Raw genomic sequence first — 23521 nt, 5'->3', positions numbered from 1 at the left:
TGGAAACCTGTGTCAGAAACCATCATCCACCAAGGCAACAGAGCATCGCATTCATAGGAGATGAGGCTTGTCTATGCAGCAGCTAGCTCCATCTTCTGCACTGGCGATCATAGCAATCAGTAATGATCACTGAATAACAAACAACATTGTGGGATGTTCTGCCTCCAATCTGTCAGCATACAAAGTCACATTTCTTGCCAAAGGCTGGACTAGTAGTAGGTACCGGCATCTATAATGTCAACACTCAGTAGCGTTATTGGATGATGTTTCCAGAAACAGGTTCCTAGCCTCGATTTGTTCCTCGAGACAACCTCTACAAACCCTCAAAGTTTGTCGCAACACTTCTGGGACATAGCTGAGCGTACAAACTTGCTTTCTTGTTAAGAGCTCACACAGAGCTACTGTGTCTTGGCTCTGTAGCCAGTGTGATAGTCACATGTCATCCGTCTTACGTGCTTGAAGCAAAAACAATGTCAATTTGAAGAGAGCTAGTGTCCAGAGATTGGAAAATAAAATTCTAATACAAACAGTAATTAAAAATATGCAGTATGTGGCGTACTTCAGACTTCTGTAGGTAGTTATCAACAATAATTAAAAAATTTCATACACATTATTTGCCATGGACATTCATCTCCCTATATTTGCCAAGAACATTTAGGCACCATTGTACTTCAGAAACAGATTAAGTGATACCATCTTGTCTCATGTGGCTGTTTGTTGATTTGATGAGTCTAAATACTCATTCTGACATTCTTTGTTTAAGTATTTAACAGTTAACATTTTACTTACTTTTGAAAATGATTGTTCTCTCCACTTCGTGCATTGGACACAGAAGTACCATTTCTTGCATTGTCTGAATGACAATTATTTCTCAAGTGTGAAAATCTAATAACCATTGGCAGCTTTTTACATTCAGCTGAGTAATTGTTGCTCACCATTTGAGCACTAGAAGCATTGTACGAGCTACACTAGGTGAGTCTCTGCATCATCTCAGTGAATCTACATCTATACTCTGCAAACCACCATGAGCTGCATGGCGGAGGGTACATTCCATTGTACGTCTTATTAGATTTTCTTCCTGTTCCATTCACGTATGCAGTGTGGGAAGAATGATTGTTTGAATGCCTCTGTGTGTGCAGTAATTATCCTAGGAAAATTAAAGAGACCTTTGGAGAAAAGAGAACCACTTGCATGAATATCAAGAGCTCAGATGGAAACCCAGTTCTAAGCAAAGAAGAGAAAGCAGAAAGGTGGAAGGAGTATATAGAGGGTCTATACGAGGGCGATGTACTCGAGGACAATATTATGGAAATGGAAGAGGATGTAGATGAAGATGAAATGGGAGATATGATACTGCGTGAAGAGTTTGACAGAGCACTGAAAGACCTGAGTCGAAACAAGGCCTCCGGAGTAGACAACATTCCACTAGAACTACTGACAGCCTTGGGACAGCCAGTCCTGACAAACCTCTACCATTTGGTGAGCAAGATGTAGGAGACAGGCGAAGTACCGTCAGACTTCAAGAAAAATATAATAATTCCAATCCCAAAGAAAGCAGGTGTTGACAGATGTGAAAATTACCAAACTATCAGTTTAATAAGTCACAGCTGCAAAATACTAACGCGAATTCTTTACAGGCGAATGGAAAAACTGATAGAAGCCGACCTCGGGGAAGATCAGTTTGGATTCCGTAGAAATGTTGGAACACATGAGGCAATATTGACCCTGCGACTTATTTTAGAAGAAAGATTAAGGAAAGGCAAACCTACGTTTCTAGCATTTGTAGACTTAGAGAAAACTTTTGACAATATTGACTGGAATACTCTCTTTCAAATTCTAAAGGTGGCAGGGGTAAAATACAGGGAGCGAAAGGCTATTTACAATTTGTACAGAAAGCAGATGGCAGAGTTCGGAGTAGGTATTAAAATCCATGGAGAAGAAATAAAAACTTTGAGGTTCGCCGATGACATTGTAATTCTGTCAGAGACAGCAAAGGACTTGGAAGAGCAGTTAAATGGAATGGACAGTGTCTTGAAAGGAGGATATAAGATGAACATCAACAAAAGCAAAACGAGGATAATGTAATGTAGTCGAATTAAGTCGGGTGATGCTGAGGGAATTAGATTAGGAAATGAGACACTTAATGTAGTAAAGGACTTTTGCTATTTGGGGAGCAAAATAACTGATGATGGTCAAAGTAGAGAGGATATAAAATGTAGCCTGGCAGTGGCAAGGAAAGCGTTTCTGAAGAAGAGAAATTTGTTAACATCGAGTATAGATTTAAATGTCAGGAAGTCGTTTCTGAAAGTATTTGTATGGAGTGTAGCCATGTATGGAAGTGAAACGTGGACGATAAATAGTTTAGACAAGAAGAGAATAGAAGCTTTTGAAATGTGGTGCTACAGAAGAATGCTGAAGATTAGATGGGTAGACCACATAACTAATGAGGAGGTATTGAATAGAATTGGGGAGAGGAGCAGCTTGTGGCACAACTTGACTAGAAGAAGGGATCGGTTGGTAGGACATGTTCTGAGACATCGAGAGATCACCAATTTAGTATTGGAGGGCAGCGTGGAGGGTAAAAATCGTAGAGGGAGACCAAGAGATGAATACACTAAGCAGATTCAGAAGGATGTAGGCTGCAGTAGGTACTGGGAGATGAAGAAGCTTGCACAGGATAGAGTAGCATGGAGAGCTGCATCAAACCAGTCTCAGGACTGAAGACCACAACAACAACAACAACAACAACATCCTCACAATCCCTATGTTAGCGGTTGTAGGTGGTTGTAGTATTTCCCTAGAGTAATCATTTAAAGCCGGTTCTTGAATCTTTGTTAATAGACGTTCTTGGGATAGTTTACGTATGTCTTCAAGAATCCGCCATTTCAGTTCCTTTAGTATCTCAGTGACACACCCCCGTAGATTAAGCAAATCTGTGACCATTCGTGCTGCTGTCCTTCTCTGCATACTTTCAATATCTCCTGTTAGTCCTGTGTGATACGGGTCCCAAATACCTGAGCAATATTCTAGAACTGGTTGCACAAGTGATTTGCAAGCAATCTCTTTTGTAGACTGATTGCACTTACCCAGTATTCTACCAGTAAACTGAAGTCTACCACCTGCTTTACCCATGACTTGAACCTATGTGGTCATTCCATTTCATGTACCTACGAAGTGTTACACCCAGGTATTTGTATGAGTTGGCAGATTCCAACAGTCACTCATTGATATTATATTAATAGGATACTATGTTTTTTCGTTTTGTGATGTACACAATTTCACATTTCTGAGTATATGGAGCAAGTTGACAATCTCTGCACCATGTTGAAATCTTGTCAAGATCTGACTGAATATTTATGCAGCTTCCCTCAGATAGTACTTCATTATAGATAACTGTATCATCTGCAAAAAGCCTAATTTTACTATTAATACTGTCTGCAAGGTCATTAATATACAACATGAACAGCAAGGGTCCCAACACATTTCTCTGGGGCACACCCAAAGTTACTTTTTCATCTGATGCTCACTCTCCATCCAAGATAACATGCTGCGTCCTCCCTGCCAAAAAGTCCTCAATCCAGTCAGAAATTTCACTTCATATCCCATACGACTGTACTTTTGAGAATAAGTGTAGGTGCAGTACTGAGTCAGATGTTTTTTTAGGAAATCAAGGAACACTGCATCTACCTGGTGGCCTTGATCCAATGCTTTCTGTATGTCATATGAGAAAAGTGCGAGTTGGGTTTCACATGATCGATGTTTTCGGACTCCGTGTTGGTTGGCATTGAGGAGGTCATTCTGTTCAAGATACCTCATTATGTTTGAGCTCAGAATATGTTCTAAGATTCTACAACAAATCAATGTCATGGATATTAGACAGTAGTTTTATGGATCACTTTTACTACTCCTCTTGTAGATGGCTGTGACCTGTGCTTTTTCCAAGAACTGGGCACAATTTATTGTTCTAGGATCTACGATAGAGTATAGCAAGAAGCAGGGCTAACTGAGCCACAAATTGAGTGTAGAATCTGACAGGGATTCCATCAGAGCCTGCAGCTTTGTTAAATTTTTTAACGATTTCAGCTGTTTCTCGATGCCACTGGTGCTAATAATTATTTCATTCCTCTTTTCAGTCATACAAGGATTAAATTGGGGCAATTCTCCTATGTTTTCCTTTGGTAAAGGAACATTTTAAAACAGAGTTAAGCATTTCAGCTTTTGCTTCATTACCCTCAATTTCAGTTCCTGTCTCTTTCGCTAGGGCTCAGACACTATCTTTGGTGTCACAAACAGCCACTACATACAACAATAATTTCATTGGATTTTGTGAAATGTCATTTGACAATATTCTGCTACTGTAGTTATTGAAGGCATCGCTTGCGCCACAGCCTGCAGTTGGTTGCACCCTGTTCCCTCAATGGCTGCCAGGATAGCTCCCAGGCATACACACAGAGTGCACACTTTCCTGTCCCTTGGCACTCAAACGTGTTTCGTTCAGCATCTCTCTGTCTATAGCCACACTCTTTGTTTTATGTGTATTATGCAGTAATCTCTGTTTCTTTAGAAGCTTCTTTACTGTGAATATATACCATGGAGGTTCCCTACCATTATGAACTGTTCTGTCCAGTGCATATTCGACTATTCTTTTAAACTCAAGCTAAGGTTCCTCCACACTGATTTTTTTAAAATCTAGTTTACTGAATATATGTCTCTTTCTGCTTTTTTTAGTTGTCCATTGTACTTTGGTAATCATTGTTGTCTCAACTGCATCATGGTTACTGATACCAGTTTCAAAGTGTACATCCTCAAAAAGGTCAGGTCTATTTGATGCCATTAGATCCAATATATTTCCATCATCCTCTGCGCGCCTGACCTATTTAGTGGGACCGTACAGTTCTCAACCCTATTGTGCAAGTCCAGGAAGTCGCAGCCTATCTTGTCAGAGAACTTTCAATGTCTCTGGTTCAGTCCTTCCACTCAACTCAGAACCATAGGGCCATGATCAGTTCTGGGGACAATTCTGCAAATTGTGAGCTTCATTGAAACTCCACACACAAAGCTGACCTCCTCCATCTTCTCTGCCAGTTGCTGGAATGAACAAAGAATGACTCTGGACCCCAGAAGACAGTTGTCATTTGTTCGAGCTTGCGCCATAGTCTGCAGTTGGTTGCACCCTGTTCCTTCAATGGCTGCCGGGATAACTCCCAGGCATACACACAGAGTGCACACTTTCCTGCCCCTTGCTTCCATTTCGCTAAGGGGTACTATCATTTGCCATACGTTTGAACTGCCGACAATTAATAGACCCCTACCCTTTTGCATTTGCTTCCTTCTGACACCGGACAGAACAGGTTCCCCCACAACAGGTGAAGTGAGTACCATTGGGTCAGTTTCAGTCAAAGACAGCATCTCAAACTTGTTGGTTAGGTGGATCGGTACAACATGCTGAGTGCTCCCTAATCCCCCATCCTCTCTGTACAGGATATCTAGGTCTACCATTGACACACCACTCACAGTCAAGTGAGCAGGTAATGACAGATCCTATACTTTCTGCAGAGGAGACAGGATCCACAGGAGACGATAGAGGGATAGAGAAACAATTAAAATCGCTCAAAAGAGGAAAGGCCGCTGGACCTGATGGGATATCAGTTCAATTTTACACAGAGTACGCGAAGGAACTTGCCCCCCTTCTTGCAGCGGTGTACCATAGGTCTCTAGAAGAGCGTAGCGTTCCAAAGGATTGGAAAAGGGCACAGGTCATCCCCGTTTTCAAGAAGGGACTTCGAACAGATGTGCAGAGCTATAGACCTATATCTCTAACGTCGATCAGTTGTAGAATTTTGGAACACGTATTATGTTCGAGTATAATGACTTTTCTGGAGACTAGAAATCTACTCTGTAGGAATCAGCATGAGTTTCGAAAAAGACGGTCGTGTGAAACCCAGCTTGTGCTATTCGTCCACGAGACTCAGAGGGCCATAGACACGGGTTCACAGGTAGATGCCGTGTTTCTTGACTTCCACAAGGCATTCGATACAGTTCCCCACAGTCGTTTAATGAACAAAGTAAGAGCATATGGACTATCAGACCAATTGTGTGAGTGGATTGAGGAGTTCCTAGATAACAGAACGCAGCATGTCATTCTCAATGGAGTGAAGTCTTCCGAAGTAAGAGTGACTTCAGGTGTGCCGCAGGGGAGTGTCATAGGACCGTTGCTATTCACAATATACATAAATGACCTGGTGGATGACATCAGAAGTTCACTGAGGCCTTTTTGCAGATTATGCTGTGGTGTATCGAGAGGCTGTAACAATGGAAAATTGTACTGAAATGCAGGAGGATCTGCAGCGAATTGACGCATGGTGCAGGGAATGGCAATTGAATCTCAATGTAGACACGTGTAATGTGCTGCGAATACATAGAAAGATAGATACCTTATCATTTAGCTACAAAATATCAGGTCAGCAACTGGAAGCAGTTAATTCCATAAATTATCTGGGAGTACGCATTAGGAGTGATTTAAAATGGAATGATCATATAAAGTTGATCGTCGGTAAAGCAGATGCCAGACAGATTCATTGGAAGGATCCTAAGGAAATGCAATCAGAAAACAAAGGAAGTAGGTTACAGTATGCTTGTTCGCCCACTGCTTGAATACTGCTCAGCAGTGTGGGATCCGTACCAGATAGGGTTGATAGAAGAGATAGAGAAGATCCAACGGAGAGCAGCGCGCTTCGTTACAGGATCATTTAGTAATCGCGAAAGCGTTACAGAGATGATAGATAAACTCCAGTGGAAGACTCTGCTGGAGAGATGCTCAGTAGCTCGGTACGGGCTTTTGTTAAAGTTTCGAGAACATACCTTCACCGAAGAGTCAAGCAGTATATTGCTCCCTCCTACGTATATCTCGCGAAGAGACCATGAGGATAAAATCAGAGAGATTAGAGCCCACGCAGATGCATACCGACAATCCTTCTTTCCACGAACAATACGAGACTGGAATAGAAGGGAGAACCGATAGAGGTACTCAGGGTACCCTCCGCCACACACCGTCAGGTGGCTTGCGGAGTATGGATGTAGATGAAGATGTAGATGTAGATGTAGAGAGGATAGTACTTGAGGCACCTCTGGTACTGGTATCACAGGTTCACAACTGCAATTATATAGCTGTACAAGGTCTGTGAGCAAATGTTCTGTACATTCTGGGTGACTCTCACAATATTGTTCTAATGATCTGACATCTTACAGAAATAAAGCACAATTAATCCTGTAACCTTCCACTCAAATTAAATGAATCAAATCAGAAACCAGCAGACTGATCTATGATTGTATGGTTGATTTGTGTTTGCCTCCCAAAATACCATGATTAGTGAGTGGGTGATAAAAAGCCTCACACAGCTAATTCCAGCAAATGCTAGTGATGGTGGCTTGTCATTGCTTGTCTTTTGCTATAACGTCAACTTAAAAACAAATGGCACTGGATACATAAGCTATCTGGATGGAGGCAAAGTTCAATAAAAGTGAGTGCATGTGGTGTACGATTTAAATAGTCTTCACTTCTTATAACTCTTGTGTGCATAAAAAAGTAAGACACAGTTTAGATTTCTGACCAATTGCTGGTTGAGACAATTACGGCCCTGTATAAAGAAAAACGTGTGCCATATCTACTCGGGCAGACATTATTAAAAAAGAGTACTTGCAACCAGTGTTCCCATTGAGACTTAATTTACTGCTACTACATTTTTTTCCCATTTGTTCCTTTTTCTTTCCTTATTTTCTCACTGAACCAAATCAGAGCAGCTAATATAAGAGTACCTCTTGCCATTGCATTTGGTACTTGCTTTAGCGATGGTATTCACAGTTTCTTTATTAAACCTTGTTGCTGTGGAAATTTTTCTTGTGTGATCTGCAAAATACTAGACTAATCTGTGACAGTTGTAAAACAAAACTGGTTTATGCAAACATGATGAGGTACTGGGTAGCAGCCATTACTGAAAATATCTGCCGATATCTCTGCACCAGTTTTTAGTGGGCATTGTTAATTGTAATTTAGTTTCTGATTGTTGTTGTTGTTGATGGTCGTGGGGGGGGGGGGGGGCTAGAGGTAGTTTTCAAAAGCTGAAGTGCCATCTTTGGTTCCATAAAACTGTTAATATTTTGCACCATGTAGGTCTACAACCTAGTAAATCTTCCTAACAAGTCATCATTGTATAACACACATTTTAACTGCTCTGTTTGCCATTGTGACACATAAATATTATCATTTATTGCTTTCAAACCTTTATTAAAAATGTCAGTTGAAAATGTGTATTAATTAGTGTAGCTGTCAACTTATTATTTATTTATTTATTTATTGAACCTGTAATGCAAATGTGAAGTACTATGTTAATACAAATTGCTCTTAAAACACATCTGTCTTTGGCTAAATTAGCTTGTTACTTAATGTAGTATTTTACACCATTCATTTTTATGTCCTTGAGAATAAGAAATTTGTGTTTTTTGTAATGTACTTGTTGCAGTAATGCCAAATGATGATGTTGGTGTGTGGTGTGCTGTTTTGCATCTTGTCTTATCTATTCCCCTTAACTTGTTGCTGCCTACTGTAATTGCATCTGTGAGATGTTAGAGCAGTTGGTAGGAAAATACAGAGTCACCATTTAATATGACTGACAAACTGCAGGCAAGATTTCCTGACTGGAAAGGAAGGAAAAAAGGTCCAATATACATGTGTCTGAAAGTATATCTTTGCCACATCAGATGGCAGTGATAAGTGAAAGTTCCTCTAACCATGTGCTGTGTTTTCCATGTGTGTTGCAGGCTGTGTGATCTATGCAGCGCACTGTAAGCAGCAGAATGGTCCGGTATTAAGTCGGAAACAAGTCAAGATTGTGGATGGCCAAGCAGATGGAAACGATCATGAGGCAGCAAAACAAGTATACTCATAGACACCAACCACATCACACAACATTTCAAGGCCTCTTCTCATGTAGGACACACATAATCGTATTTTAGTTTACGCCTTGTTGGCGGGCCACTTGCCTGCGTATTGTATTAAGGTTCGTCTCAGTATCCTGTAGAACCTGGTCCTCGAAATCTGGTGTATGCACAGTCTGCCACTTCTCTTCATATCCATGTGTCTGAAAGGACCCATAACCACAGAAATACCCAAAAATGGCTTGAAATATTGTGTGATGTGATCGGAGCCTGTAAGAGTACTTCTTTTGGTATAACCGTGCTGTCTCTTGATCATTTCAATCTGCTCGGGAACACAAAAACAACACTCAGCTTGTTCCCAACATGAATACCAGCCCATTCTGCTGCTTACAGTATGCTGCATCAGTTGCACAGCCTGCAGCTCACAAGGAACACACGTCATGTTGTCGGAGGAAATTTCATTCGTGAGAGCCATCTTCTGTGGCAACAGTTTATTTCCAGACACATGTTCATATGACCTTTTTTCCTCCATTTCCAGTCAGGAATCAGACCCTGCAGTTTTTTTGGTTTTGTTAATATTCACCCTGTATAAGCAGGTACAACTTTATAGCATTAACGTTTCACTTGTGTTATCTATTGAAGATAGTTTTGTGGAATCATTGTTAAACACTTTGACACTCTTGTCTTCAATACAGAAAATAAGAATGCTTTCATTTCCTCAAAAATAATTTCTCCAAAACCATTCTTGCCTTTAAGATAAGATGTAAGTTATATTGGGGGGGGGGGGGGGGGGGGGCTGTGAATGACTGAATCATTGACATCATATTACTACACTGTAGTATTTTGTGTTGCCTTTGCTCTTCTAAGTATTTGACATACACACCAACATATTAGATTCCAAATCCAAATTATTTGAGGTAAGTGCATATTTGAGAAGGCACTCCATATTTTCACGTCTTTGTCATTGGCAGGGTTGTGGTATTCAACCATTTTAGACACCAAAGAATTCAGTCAGCATTTGCCTGATTGCCCACAGCCACAATTTGCATTATATCATGCACGAAAGCAAACTACTCTGTTTGACATGAGTCATGCTTCCTAAATCCACTCTGATTTTTGGAGATACGTTTTTGTCTCTCTAGAAATGACAATGTATTCAAGACCCCAATGGGATCAGTAGTAGCAAGGCAGTATATTTTGTGAAATCAAAGGTTTTCTGTGACATATCTCCTTTGTGCATATTCAGCAATTCGTACTAAGCAATGAAACAACTGTGTTTGATTTCTTATGAACTACTTGATTTAATAGAGTATTGTGAATTTGATATTTTATTTGGCCATACATTGTGAGCCATTGGATTAGAAGCTGCTGCTATGTGGTGTGAGAGATGTGCTACTGATGTGGAGGATGGAATTATGCAGCATGTCTCATGATTAGAGTAATGTTAAACCTTATGCTGTCCATTAGTATATCAGTCAAGCACTCAGGTAGGTAATACACATGGTGTCAATGCATTTGGTCGAGGCTGTGTCATGAATGCCCAATAAATGGATTACTCCACCTCCAAGGTTGTGCTACAACTGGTATTTTCAAATGCCATTGTGTCAGGAGTTTACTATGAATACCTTGATTCAGGGAAAAATACCACTGCCAGAGAAAACATTGTGTTGGGGACTTGCACTTCTCTTGACTGTCTTAGATTGTGGATGGTGTGATTCTTCAACACACTAAGCAATCTTCACCAATGAGAGACTGCTTGATGCAGTGTACTTTTATTTCCTTTCCCTGAAGCTAGTAAGAACCAGTGTTCATATTGAGAGTTATGTAATGATGATAGCATTAATATGCTCGGTACTTCCTCAGTTTACACTTCTTAAAAAAAAAAAAAAAAATGAGTTGCTGCCGTCTGGTGGATGATAAATCACTCTGATATCAAAATTTTGTACAGTTGTAAAAACAATTACATGACAGAACTACTGGCTAGTATTCACATTCAGAATGTGAAATATTCAGTACTGCAGAGAGCCACATATAAAAATACACAATAGGCTATCTTTCAGAAGAAAGCGAGGATGGTGTATGTCCTTTTATGTGTGTCAATTGGCAGTACGTAATTTTTCACTCCATGAAGGGCTGTCTCATAACCATTTTTCCCACAGATGAATTTTCCTTTTGTGCAATTCTTTCACATGTGTATTTCACCATCAGTAGCAAACACACACATTTTTGTGAGATACTATTAGACCCTCTTGGCAGAGGAATTGTAAAACATTTGGTGAACCCACGATGAAGAATTAAGTACAGCAAAGAGCAAATCTATCAGAATTGATTTGTAGATCATTTTAATGTTCATTTTAAAGGCTTATAACTAATTTCTGTAAGTTAAGATTTAAAAGATGATGATTCTCTTTATTTGTCTCTTTTCTGTCACAGGCTGCTTTTGTACACAAGTGTAAATGTAAGTAAGCCCATTTTACTATGGTGTTTAAAAATTAAGATCTCGGCTAGATGAAGGGTCTCTGTTGTAGTTTAGTACTTTTTCTTTTCTAAAACCTGCTGCAATGTCAGAGGCTCCACTGCTCCTTTTGCTATAACTTGGAATGCTGTCAGAGCAGTACTGGTCAATAGTCTGATGTGTGATGATAAAATAAGTTAGTTTTAACATAATATTTTGCTTTATTTTTCTTATGTGAGTTTATCCAACTACTTCAACATAATCCATTAAATATTATATTCAATTCTATATTCTTCCTGTAATACAATTTCTTGTATACAACATGATTTGTTAGGCCACAGTTGTTTATGTGCCCTTATCTGCATTTTTCAGTTATATAGATTTATTTGCAACCAGGTTTGAAGACAGTTTGTGTCATCGTGATTTTTTTCTTTAAGTTCTAAAATGTGCAAGTCAGCCCCCTTCAGTATTACATCAGATATTATGAGAAAAGTGTAAATTGTGACTTGGACATGGATAATGTGCCAAAGACTTTTTTTTTAATATTTGCCCCATAGCAATGTAACAAAGCCAATACAAAGTTTTTTTTCTTAAAAAGACAATCAGCATTAATTTTATAAAACCCTATGATGAAAGACTGTTGTAAGATCCCAATGTAATATATTTGGTAGTGTCGCCCATTGGAAAGCACATCTTTATGTAACATTGATGTGTCACTTGTAATTTTTACACATGTAGGTGAACATCTTATTTTTGTGTGGATGCTTTCAATGAACATATCAAAATTTTGACTTATTAGTGTGAAATGTTGATAGAAATGGCATCATTAACAGTTTTATTATTGTATGCTCAGTTTTCATATTTCACACTGCTAGTTTCTGTTTGCAGATACACCAGTTTTGAAGTATTAACTGTCTTATCCAGTTTGGTTTCATTGTTAAGTTGATATCTACACACACATTTTAATTACTGTTGAGTTCATCTTTCTTGTAGTAGTATAGACAAAGATTATATGGCTATCAGTCACGACACTCTAGGTATTATCCAGTTGCAAAGATATCCCACCTGTAAATATGAGTGAATTAGCAGCTCATAACACATACAAGGCGAGTGGGGTAATTTTTAATGGAGTATGTGTCCATTTCCATTAAGTTTAATGCAAGAGGCCAAAGAAATCTATTAATACCTGCTGGATTCGTTTATGTAGGCCTAGACAGGATAGGGTACACATTTTATTGTTTTCCCAATTGTGTTAGTCATTTACTACCAGTATACTTATAACCCAAACTGTGTGTTTGTGTGTGTGTGTGTGTGTGTGTGTGTGTGTGTGTTTTTTTTCTTGTGGAGACAGTGACATTTCATGTATTTGGATTTAATTAAAAATGGGATTCTGATCTTTTAAAGCTTATATTATTCTCCCCTGAGCAGCAGAAATACAAAAGAATGAGGAACAAATGCGACCCAAACATAAATCACAAATAATTCCAAAATGTAATACTGTCATTTCAAGAACACTCGTTACTGATTAGGTTATGAATTACATTCTTATTTGTAGTGAGGCATAAATACAAAATGTTTTTTACAAATTCTCTCAAGAGGAAATGAATATGAGTTTTAGCTGAATGATTTTTTTGTTACTTGAATGCCTTTGTTTAGCCGCTTATTATTTCAAGTTGACACTGATAACTAATGCACAAGTCAAGTACTTAGACCCATGTGTAAAGAAACATTGCAAGCATTTGAAACTTCCTGGCAGATCAAAACTGTGTGCCGGAATGGTACTTGAACCCAGGGCCTTTACCTTTATTATGAAGCCATCCTCATGGCCTTATTTCCGCCAGTACCCCATCACCTACCTTCAAGACTCTTAATTGAAATTGTATGTTTTAGAAAATCTTGTGCTCTGTAAAAAACATATTTACAACTCTATACATGCACTATACTGAAAAGTTAATAATTTTAATCACATGTTAAAATTATGGACTCAATATCAGTCCTTGGTACTACCAATAAACAGTACTCATTCTCAGTTCTATTCATCCTTATTTTTATTGACCTGGCACAGTCTTTTCGCTTTTTCTCACTCTGCATCTGCATTTATTCTTTTAACTAGTTAACTTACAAATTTGTAAAACCATTGATGTACAATTAAAATAAGTCACTGAGGAGAAACTTTTGTGATGTGTGTTTGATCGAATCTATTTTCTTAGTAACTTGTAGTGCTTTCTATTTTTTTTGTCAGAAGGTTGATATAGAAATCTTTAAAAACAATGTTTTACAACTTAAGTCATTGCTCTGTGAACTGCATAGAGAATTTCTGAATGTAATAATATCAACTTAATCAACTGAAGTATGGTTAACAACATGGTAACAGTATTTTATGATGACATAATAGTTTCACTTTCATTCATTTTGAATCTGAAGCCCTAATTTCTACTTTTACCAGATACAGTTGTACATGCTGCTGTGAAATACCTTGTTGACTGAGTCAGTATTATGTTTCAAATATAAGTATGTATTCACCCAGAATGATTTTTTTATGAATACTGACAAAAAAGAATTTTTAAAAAAGTTAAATGTGGTGGTGATTTCTGCATTTTCCTTCTTTCAAGAGCTCATAAACTTACTATTTTAATGTCTCTCTGTTGCAAAGAAAAATACTGTCGTTACCCAGTGACTCATTTTATCATATCTCAATTTATTTACACCAAGTGTTGGAACATTCCAGTATTTGCCCTGCTTGCAAGCCATCTGAGAAAGTTTAGCCTTGTAGTGGAATCACTGCAACTATGAGTGTAAACTCAAACAGTTTGTTAGCTGTTGCTTGCCACATATTTGCCTTGCAAACAAATTTTTTTCTTCACTTTTTATGACAACTGTAGATATTAAGAGTTTTACAGTATTATACACTTACCAAGAAGAAATATTTCCTGAGATCTCTAGGCTGGCAACATTTCACATCACTTTGCTTACATACTGCATAATCAGTTTTAGTGAATGTGACTCTATTTATCACATAATTAATGTTGTAGCATTAATTTTCAGCTTGACTCTAATTAACATCTGAAAATTGCTTTTAAATTGCATTGCTAGAATTCAGAACTGAGGCCTCCCATTATGTACACATTCTGTCTTAAACTCAGTAGAAGAGCAGTATTTCTGTACTCATTACTCATTAATCTAGTGGTGATACGAACTTAGATAACAAAGAGAGAAATCCCATGTAAAGCATTTTACTTTATGTAGGACTCAAAAAAATTTACCCTTTCCTAGGTTAGTTATTTTTCACATTTACAACAGCTAAGTACATTCAATATTTCTTTCCTTTTCAGCATGCTCTCTAACCAGAGAATAACCCATAAAACTAACAGTTCCAATGAACCTCTGATGTTTTCATTGTAAATGGTAAAAACTTACAAAACAAATTAGAGACATGCTTCATAATGTCAGGTCAGCGTTTGGGTTATTACGGTCTACTGTTATAACAAAACTAATTTTATCAGTCCTGTAAGGTATGTTATTAAGTGTTACTAGTGTGTATTGCTTTTGCATGGCAACACTCGTGTTTGTATAAAACTTCATTTTCTTATCAGCGTTGTTTATGTGACTTTGTTTGTTTCTTTTCTATGTGTATCTGCTTTCAAGACAGTTTACAAATGTCTGTGTAAGTCAGATTTTTGTTTGTATATCTTTCACACACTTCTGTTGTTTAGATTACATTTTTGATAATTTGTGATTGTGATTTTATAATGTGTTGTGTTGTGTCTTTGTGCATAAACCTGATTATGTCTTGCTTTCAGGAAGCAGCATCAAGCTCTGAGGCGTCTAGTTCAAGTAACAGCTCCTCCTCATCTTCGAGTTCATCTTCTTCTAGTGGTTCTGATTCAAGTTCTTCAGACACGGAGAATACGTCGACATCACAGGGTAGTGCGGAGAAGAGTGCAAATGGGTCGACCGATTCGGACACTAGAAAAGTGGCAAAAAAGAAAAACTCACCTGTCAAGAGTAGTAAAAGTGCAACAGTTTCAAATGATACCGAGACTACAAAACCTAAAGAGAAGTCGCAGGTTCCAAATTCAAAAACTAGGCAATCTAAAGCTAATGCCACGGCTGCATGTTCATCAGAATCTGAAGAGTCACCTGTGAAGCCAACTGTGAAGCGGAAAGCTTCAACAAAACCAAAAGCAACTGCCACTGTTACTCCAATTCAGAAGCCTTCTAGAGTTAACACAACAAAAAACAATGCTGGATCAGGACCAAGGGGAGTAAAAGAATCTGGCTCAAATGCCAATGCTAAGTCGGCAGCCGAAAAACCCACTACAAAGTCTGCTGCTGCAAGTAAACAGGCAGATTCCACAACACAGAGGAAACTAAAAACTAAAAGCATATTTAGTCCTGAGAACAGTAGTGAAAGTGATGATCAAGCAACACAGCCACCAAAGTTAAGCCCAGTGAAAAATTCTGCATCAAAAGCAATTGCCCAGACAAGAACTCGGAAAGCTGTTGCTAAACCAGAACCACTGCAGTCACCACCAAGCAAATCTGGCGCAAGCACAGAGACCTCAACAACAGCATCCTCAGCTTCCTCAGGTAAATCAGTTGCATTTTTCAAATATGTGAGCTATATAAAATTGTCTATTTTCCTGTCTTACCAATAGGGAGTTCCATTTATTTTCCTTTAAAAACAGGGAGGGGGGGGGGGGGGGGGGAGAATGTGACTACCATAAGACAATGAATCTTTATGGTACTGTGGTGTTAACAGGCATATCTTTCCTGTTGTATATACTCATGAGGTTCTGGTATTTTCTGTGTGCAACACAGAAACATGCTTGTAGCAAAGCAAAGGGTACCATTATATCAAGGAAACATGCAACAGGAGGTTGTTCTCTAGGGTCAGCAACAGCATAAATTTTTAACTCTATAAGTTGCCTGAAGCAAGGGAAGTGGTGGTGTGTGCATAACGGAATATTATGTTCATTATGCACTGATTCTCTTCATACATATAATCAGACTGTTACTAGACAGAATAAAAACAAGAACTGCTATCTACAGATGATGTGTGTGGCTTTGTGAAAAATTTGAATGAGTTAGTGGAGTAAGTTATGTGACTTGCAGCATGCACATTTTCTCTAAACATCAATAAAACACAGTGCATACAATGTCTGGCAGAGAATTGTCATTAAAGTGACATAATCAAATACACAGTAAAATCAAACATTATAAATACCTGGGACTGAAAGTAGGTAATTATCCACATTATGAATCTTGTGCAGAAACGGGGTGGTTCCAGTTTTTTTATCAGGCCACTTTCCACTATTACTAATAAAATTACAGAATTCAGTTGATACCATTATAAGAAAAGCAGTTTGAAGTTTGATATAGTTTCATTAGCTATTTGGGCAAAAAGATGTGTACTGCACCTAAATTTTGTTTTGATATGACTTCCAGAAAAAAAAAAAACAGACAAATTGAGCAGTAATACTCAGATTTCTGATCTGAGCCAAAAGACTATAGCTGTGTTGTTTAGCATTCCTGGATTTTTCTGTTCAACAAATAGCAGTTGCTTGCATAATAATAATAATAATAATAATAATAATAATAATAATAATAATAATAATAATAATAATAATGTTTGAGAGTTTCATATTAATAAGTGTTTGCAATTTTTAATTACTACTATAACGAAGCTTTCACCAACCATCGGTGAGAGCAGATTGGCTATAGTGGCAGAAAACAGCATATTTTATGAAGCTGAACACCAAAACATTATAGTTCTTGTAGTTCACTTAGCTCTATCTATTTCCACTGAGAGCATGGGAGTCTTCTTACGTGCTATGTGGAACTTTGGAGTAAAAGTTTTATGGTAAACTCTTACATATCACTCTTCATATGCTCAAATCTCTGCCCCTCCCCCTCCCCCCAACCCACTCTTCCCTAGTAAGTTTGACTTTCTTTTCTCTGGTGTTGTTGTATTTCTGTATACATTCAGGTTCACTATTCCCAACATTTGCTCTATACAGTGACAGACAGTTATTTTTTATTTATTTATTTATTGTTCCATGGGACCAAATTAAGGACAAGTCTCCATGGTCATGGAACGAGTCAATACATGAAATTATAACACAATATTAGAAACAGATAAAATTAAATATAAAAAAACATATTCAGGTGACAAGTCGTAAGTTTAAATAAAGAAAATCAACAATGTAACACTGGAATTTCATTACATATTTTTATTGCTGTTATATTACATTTTCTGTCTGACACTGATACAATGCTTAACTGAAGTCATTGAAGCCACCACAAACTACACTGGGCTTAATTTTATTAGGGAACTAAGGTAGTAAGGTTGTTTTGGGTGTTTGTGGGTGCTTGTGTATGTCTGCAGATCTTATCCAGTACCTGCTATTGGGCACTGATGAACCATTTAAGACAATGTCTTTGTACTAGATCGTGAATGGGTAAATAATGGAAGTTGTTGAAAAGCACATTACATGAAAGTAAATCAGTATCTTCATTCTAATTGCATGTAAGTTGGCAGGGTGGCTAAGACCATTCCCTAGCCATTGGATGGTACCATTCTCTTTACTAGTGGCATCTTTTGGCCTTGTCACATCAGTTCACTTTACATTCATCCAACATACATATGGCTGCACCATTCTCTGTTTCAATCAGTAAAGAATGGTATTCTATAATCAGTTTTTGTGATCTGAAGGTGTGCCAGTGGTTCAAATCCACAGAAAGCTTTCAGCATACTACAGGGAGGGTATTTTATCATGACAGTGTTTACTGCTTGATCGGACTAGTCAAAAGTAGCTGAACAATAAAGAAGATCGAGGAAAGAGTTGAATGTCCAGTCACACCCATTACTGATGGTAACACTGGAAAAGTCTGTGACCTGATTTTGAATAACTAAGGAGCAATTTTTGATGAAGTGGCAAACCATAAGCACATTAATCATGTGGTTATACATATGATATCATCCATAACACATCCAACTTTCGCAGTTTGTGTGAGATGGAGGTCAACAAAACACATTGAAGAGCACAAGCACAATGTGTGAGAATCTGTTAGCAGCTGCTGGACTGTCAGGCTAATGAAGAGGAAATGTTTTCGAAATGACACGTCACCACACATGAAAAAATGTTCATGAAGAGTGATACATAAGAGATTGTCATAAAATTTTGGAGTGAAAGTTACCATGTGGCATGTAAGAAGACTCCCATACTCTCAGTGGAAGTAACTAGAGCTAAGTGAATTGCAAGAACTACAATGTTTTGATGTACAGCTTCATAAAAGGTACTGTTGTTTTAATTAATCTGAAAAATGTAGTGCAGTCACGTTCTGACGTACCATCATCTACTCCAAGCCAAAAAGGTTATGCTCACAGGACACTGCTAATGGTTTATAACTTTTAGGAAGTGAATGTTTCTGGGGTATTTACAGTTTACAGCGGTTGAGTTTGTCACAAACGTCTCTGCTCAATAACATTCATCATTTTTCAATTAAAACATGTTGAAATGTATATTGCCTCATTCCTTCAAATCACTGATGATGCTGCAGTCTAAAATGTACTTACGGTCTTCATCTGGATTGGTAACACATTGGTTTTGTTAGCAAGTACTCATTCATGAAGATGATAGTGATGGTGTTGGTATTATAGTACACATTTATGACCATTGATGGACAGAAAGTGTGCATAGTATTGACGATCTCAAGTCATATGAGCTATGGACACTTACAGTAAGAACTGGTGTGGCAGGGACATTGCCATCTACAATGTCAAAACTTGTCTAGTAATAGGCTGTACTCAAATTGGAATGAGCACTTGTTTGTCTTATCACTAACAATTTGTTACAGTAATAACTGCTATCCTTTTAAGCTCAAACTATCAGAAATAATACAGGGTTAATGCTGTATTATTTCTGATTGTCTGAGCTTTCTTAAAAGGATGGCAGTTATTACTGTTAGTGATAAGACAAACAAGTGCTGCCGATACCTTGTCTGTAGTGCTGGTTCTCACATGCACATTAGTGTAAGGTATTTCATATAGCCTTCATCATGTACACTATCAGTCATCCATTGAGTGAAGCTGGACACTTTTGTTTCATACTGGCATCGAATTGTTTCACAAGTATGTATTATCTAATTGATTTGCATTTGTGTACAAACAAGGGTATACATTGTGTCACTGTAAACATAATGCTGGTCGTGTGTGAGATGCTGCATTGTTTTCAGACTTCAGGAATTTATAGTGTCATTTCTGTGCAAGTACATACACACTAATCATCACTTACACGGTTTGCTATGCATACAGAATCAGAAACAACTGAATAAATAAAAGTTATGACTGATAGTCAGTGTTTCAGTTTTAAAATATTGTTTCCTCTGTCTTGTTTTTATTTTATGTATTTAACAATTGTAATGGATAGTGTAGAATTTCTCCCTTCTGTTGTGTTTATTTCCCTTTCACTTCTACTCGGAGATGTGTGATCATATGTAATTCTGCCTGCAATCACTAGCTTGTATCTCTGTCCTTTGCTGTGTTATTGTGTTATGCTTGTATTTTTGGATGTTAAATAGGCTTGTGGTATGTATCTAATAGTATATTTATGTTGTAGATTGAAATTGGAATTTTGCACACAATTTGTAGTAATTGTTAGAATGTGACTCTGACTATTATTAGTATTGTGTTTTGTGTTAAAATATAAATCACTACAAAGTGACTGAATATGATGTAATATTACAGAATTAAGCTATCTTAGCACGAGGCTCACATTAAAGAGTCAGGTTTCACACTTAATCTCTAGGTTATACAAGGAAGTCTTTTGATGAGCAGGAAGGTATTTCAGATAAGTGGTACAATCCATATGCTCCCCCCTTGGTATTTGTGGATTTTGTGCGTCTTAAATACATTATAAATGACAATAAGCACACTAATAGCATTACTATATCTTTAATTTAAACGTTTCACCATTACTGAGAAGGCAGGTTTAGTAACATTTTCTGAAGTCTTAGATATCAGAAATTGACTTCTGTGAGAAACTGCTGCCGCCTCACATGTTATTTCTGCTTTAAAGTGAATTTCATGCTGATTGGTGAGTAATTCCCCATATAATTTTAACTTTTGTGTGAAGGAAGACACTTGGGCATTTAGGTGCTTTGAGTTTGGCAGAATGGTGTTCTCTTTTAATGCTTTCACTATCTCACTTAATGTTGACACAGAAAGTTCACACAAACAGTTACCATATGTATTACTGTTTTCATTTGTTATCATGATGTTGAATAATGGGCTCAACTCTGAAGCTAGTCACATAGTGTTCTTCAGAAACAAAAAATCTGATTGTTTCTCAAGATTACTACATGAATCTAATATTCATAAGACTATTTGTTACAAACCCCCCAAGACTGCTAAGTGCTGTGACATGCACACGGGCACAAGACCGAAAATTAAAACAGGATGAATTGGGTAGTAATCCATAAGTAATAAATCTGGTGACAGACTCAGGAGACCTTGATGATGAACAACTGACCTGTCTCATACATACAATTTTACAGTCACAAATGAAACCACTGAAAAGAGTTCAGGGAGAAAGAAAGATTTGTGATAATGATTCCTGACATACTGAGGAAGCAAAATCTGGAAACTTATATTGGCTTTCGTCATTTTGAGGGGAGTTAATTTATTCTAGTTGGCATCAACCACTAACAATGCTTAAAGTTTTAAACAAGAGTTCCTTGCTCATGTGGCATGTGTCAGAAAAACCCATCATTTAGACAGCTGACACTGCACTTGTTTAGGAGATGAAAAGAAAGTGCTTAGTTTCTATGTCCCAGCAGGCACACTCCAGCCACTTCCCATCCCTCATTGTTCTTCATGTTTATTCTTAGGTTGTGTAACTCCGTTTTTAGTACTTCAGAACCTTTTTCCTATATTACAAATTTGTGCCACCTTTCTCCAGTATCCAAATGGATCGGGGACCCCCTCTGCTTGTGGGAATGTTATCGATGCCTCACACAGTCAGATAATGGATAGCAAACCAAAATAAAATCCCAGTGACCAGTTTATGTTTCTCTAGTCAGAAAACTGTGGGAAGTTCTTTTCATTTATGTCACCTGGGATTATGAGGTCTGTGCCATATGCCTAGGGTGTGGTAGTTCATACTATTTCCATTTACAACAGTATTATGAAAAAGATTGATTCCTACTCGCCGTACAGAGATGATGTTGAGTCAAAGACAGGCACAATGAAAAGACTGCTATATATTTAAGCTTTCATCCAAAAGGTCTTCTTCTGAAATAGAAAATGCACACACATTCGAACAGCTACAACTTTACACACTCGACAACTGTCTGAGGCCATTGTGCCTGGACTGCAGATTGCAACTGCACCTGATGGGAGCAGCAAATTGGCGTGGATAGTGGGAATGAGGAAGAGGCAGAGGGTGCGGAGAGAGAGGGATAGCAGGGTAGGGGTGGGGAGAGATGTAGTCCTGCTTGTGGAACACTAAGGAGAAAACGTACAGCAGCTAGGTGCAGTTGGGAAGCTTGAGAAAAAAGGGGGGGGGGGGGGAGAAGTAGAGAAGGGGAAAAAGAATGTGTGTGTGTGTTGGTGGAATACAAGTGTCTAGTGGAAGGGAAGGAAATAGGTAGGCGCAGGACAGGGACTAGGGAAGTTTTTGTATGTCTATCCTTGTGATTGGAGGTCTGATGAACTTCAGCTGTTCCCTTATGTAATAAAATGGAACATCTACAACTGTCCTTAAGATGTCATTTATTATATGGCTACCAGTTTCAGTTCTTCTTTGCACCCTCTTCAGGCTTTAACTGACACTGAAGGGGTCAATACCATTCGTATACACAATTCATCAGTGGCCAACATTTATAACTGGTTTCTGCAGACTGTAACAGCAGTGTTGTCTCTCCAACCATCAGCTATCAACTAGGAAAGATGGAGCCCAGAAATGTTACAGGAACATAGGATACAGTATATTGCAGGGAGAGCTCCCACCTACGCAATTCAGAAAACCTGGAGTTGCATGAAAGGGCCCAGGTGGCACAAGCCATGAAGCTGTCATTGGAATGAAGCACATCATGTTGGGCAGCATTTTCAGCAGCTGGATGATCCAGCTGTCTCTTGACCACAGTTTGGCAGTAGCCATCCAGGTGGACATCAGCTCGTTTGTTGTCATGCCCACATAATATGCAGCACAGCGGTTGCAGCTTAGTTTGTAGATCACATGGCTTCTTTGAAAGGTATTCCTGCCTTTGACGGGATAAGAGATGGCTGTGACCAGACTAAAGTAGATGGTGGTAGGAGGATGCATGGGACAGGCCTTGTAGGTCTGTTGCAGGGATACTGACCATGAAGCACGGGATTGGGAGCAGGAGTGGAGTAGGAATGGACAAGGATATTGCATAAGTTCGGTGGGCGGCAGAATATCATTGTGAGAGGGGTGGGAAGCACATGGTGAGAGGTAGTCAGATTCCTGGTGGAGGATATGATTCAGTTGCTCCAGTTCTGGGTGGTACTGAGTCACACGAGGAGTGCTGTTTTGTGACTGGACAGTGGGTTTGTGGTAGGTAGTAGAAGGAAGGTGACTGGAGAGACAAAGCATGCGAGATCCGTTTCTGTACAACATGCATGGCTGTGTTCAATTAGCCGTTGCAGCTACGTAAAGCGCGTGACCTTGAACGAGGTTCGCTTGGCTGCCGCTAGAGCCCGCAGGACCGTGCTATAGTTCTAACTAAGCACGGTCCGCTGCGAAAGCTTATTTCCGGCCGCCATGACGGTTTTTCTGCGCGCTACTTCCTGCCGCGCCCAGCTAGCTTCTCATTATCTGCAGGAAGGGTGACGTATGGCGTAGCTCTTATCAGTACTTGCAGGCAGCTGAGCTATGTTTTGACGACTTCTAGTGCCTGTATATTACGAGGCAGCAGCATTTAATTTAACTCGAGGCAACTGCATGTTTTAGACAGCCATTTTATTATTTGCAGTGAGACGCTTGGTACATTGGTTGCTCATCACTACACATGTGATGACCCTCAAGTGTATGAGTTGTATGGAGAAGGACTTCTTGATATGGAATGGGTGGCAGCTGTTGAAATGCAGGAATTTCTGGTGGTTGGCAG

General features: G+C 38.6%; 1 protein-coding gene across 2 annotated transcripts in view; it reads left to right on the top strand.

The window, feature by feature from the left end:
* Window positions 1-23521, top strand: part of LOC126194863 (histone acetyltransferase KAT7) — a 603999-nt gene that overhangs the window by 4904 nt on the left and 575574 nt on the right. For both annotated transcript variants that reach the window (XM_049933208.1, XM_049933209.1), the window contains exon 2: window positions 15190-15979. In XM_049933208.1, the coding sequence (XP_049789165.1) occupies window positions 15190-15979 (790 nt within the window). The remainder of the gene's footprint in view (window positions 1-15189; window positions 15980-23521) is intronic.

This window comes from Schistocerca nitens, chromosome 7 (assembly GCF_023898315.1).
Source record: "Schistocerca nitens isolate TAMUIC-IGC-003100 chromosome 7, iqSchNite1.1, whole genome shotgun sequence".
In the NCBI taxonomy this organism is placed as follows: domain Eukaryota; kingdom Metazoa; phylum Arthropoda; class Insecta; order Orthoptera; family Acrididae; genus Schistocerca; species Schistocerca nitens.
This window is presented reverse-complemented; position numbering and strand designations above follow the sequence as displayed.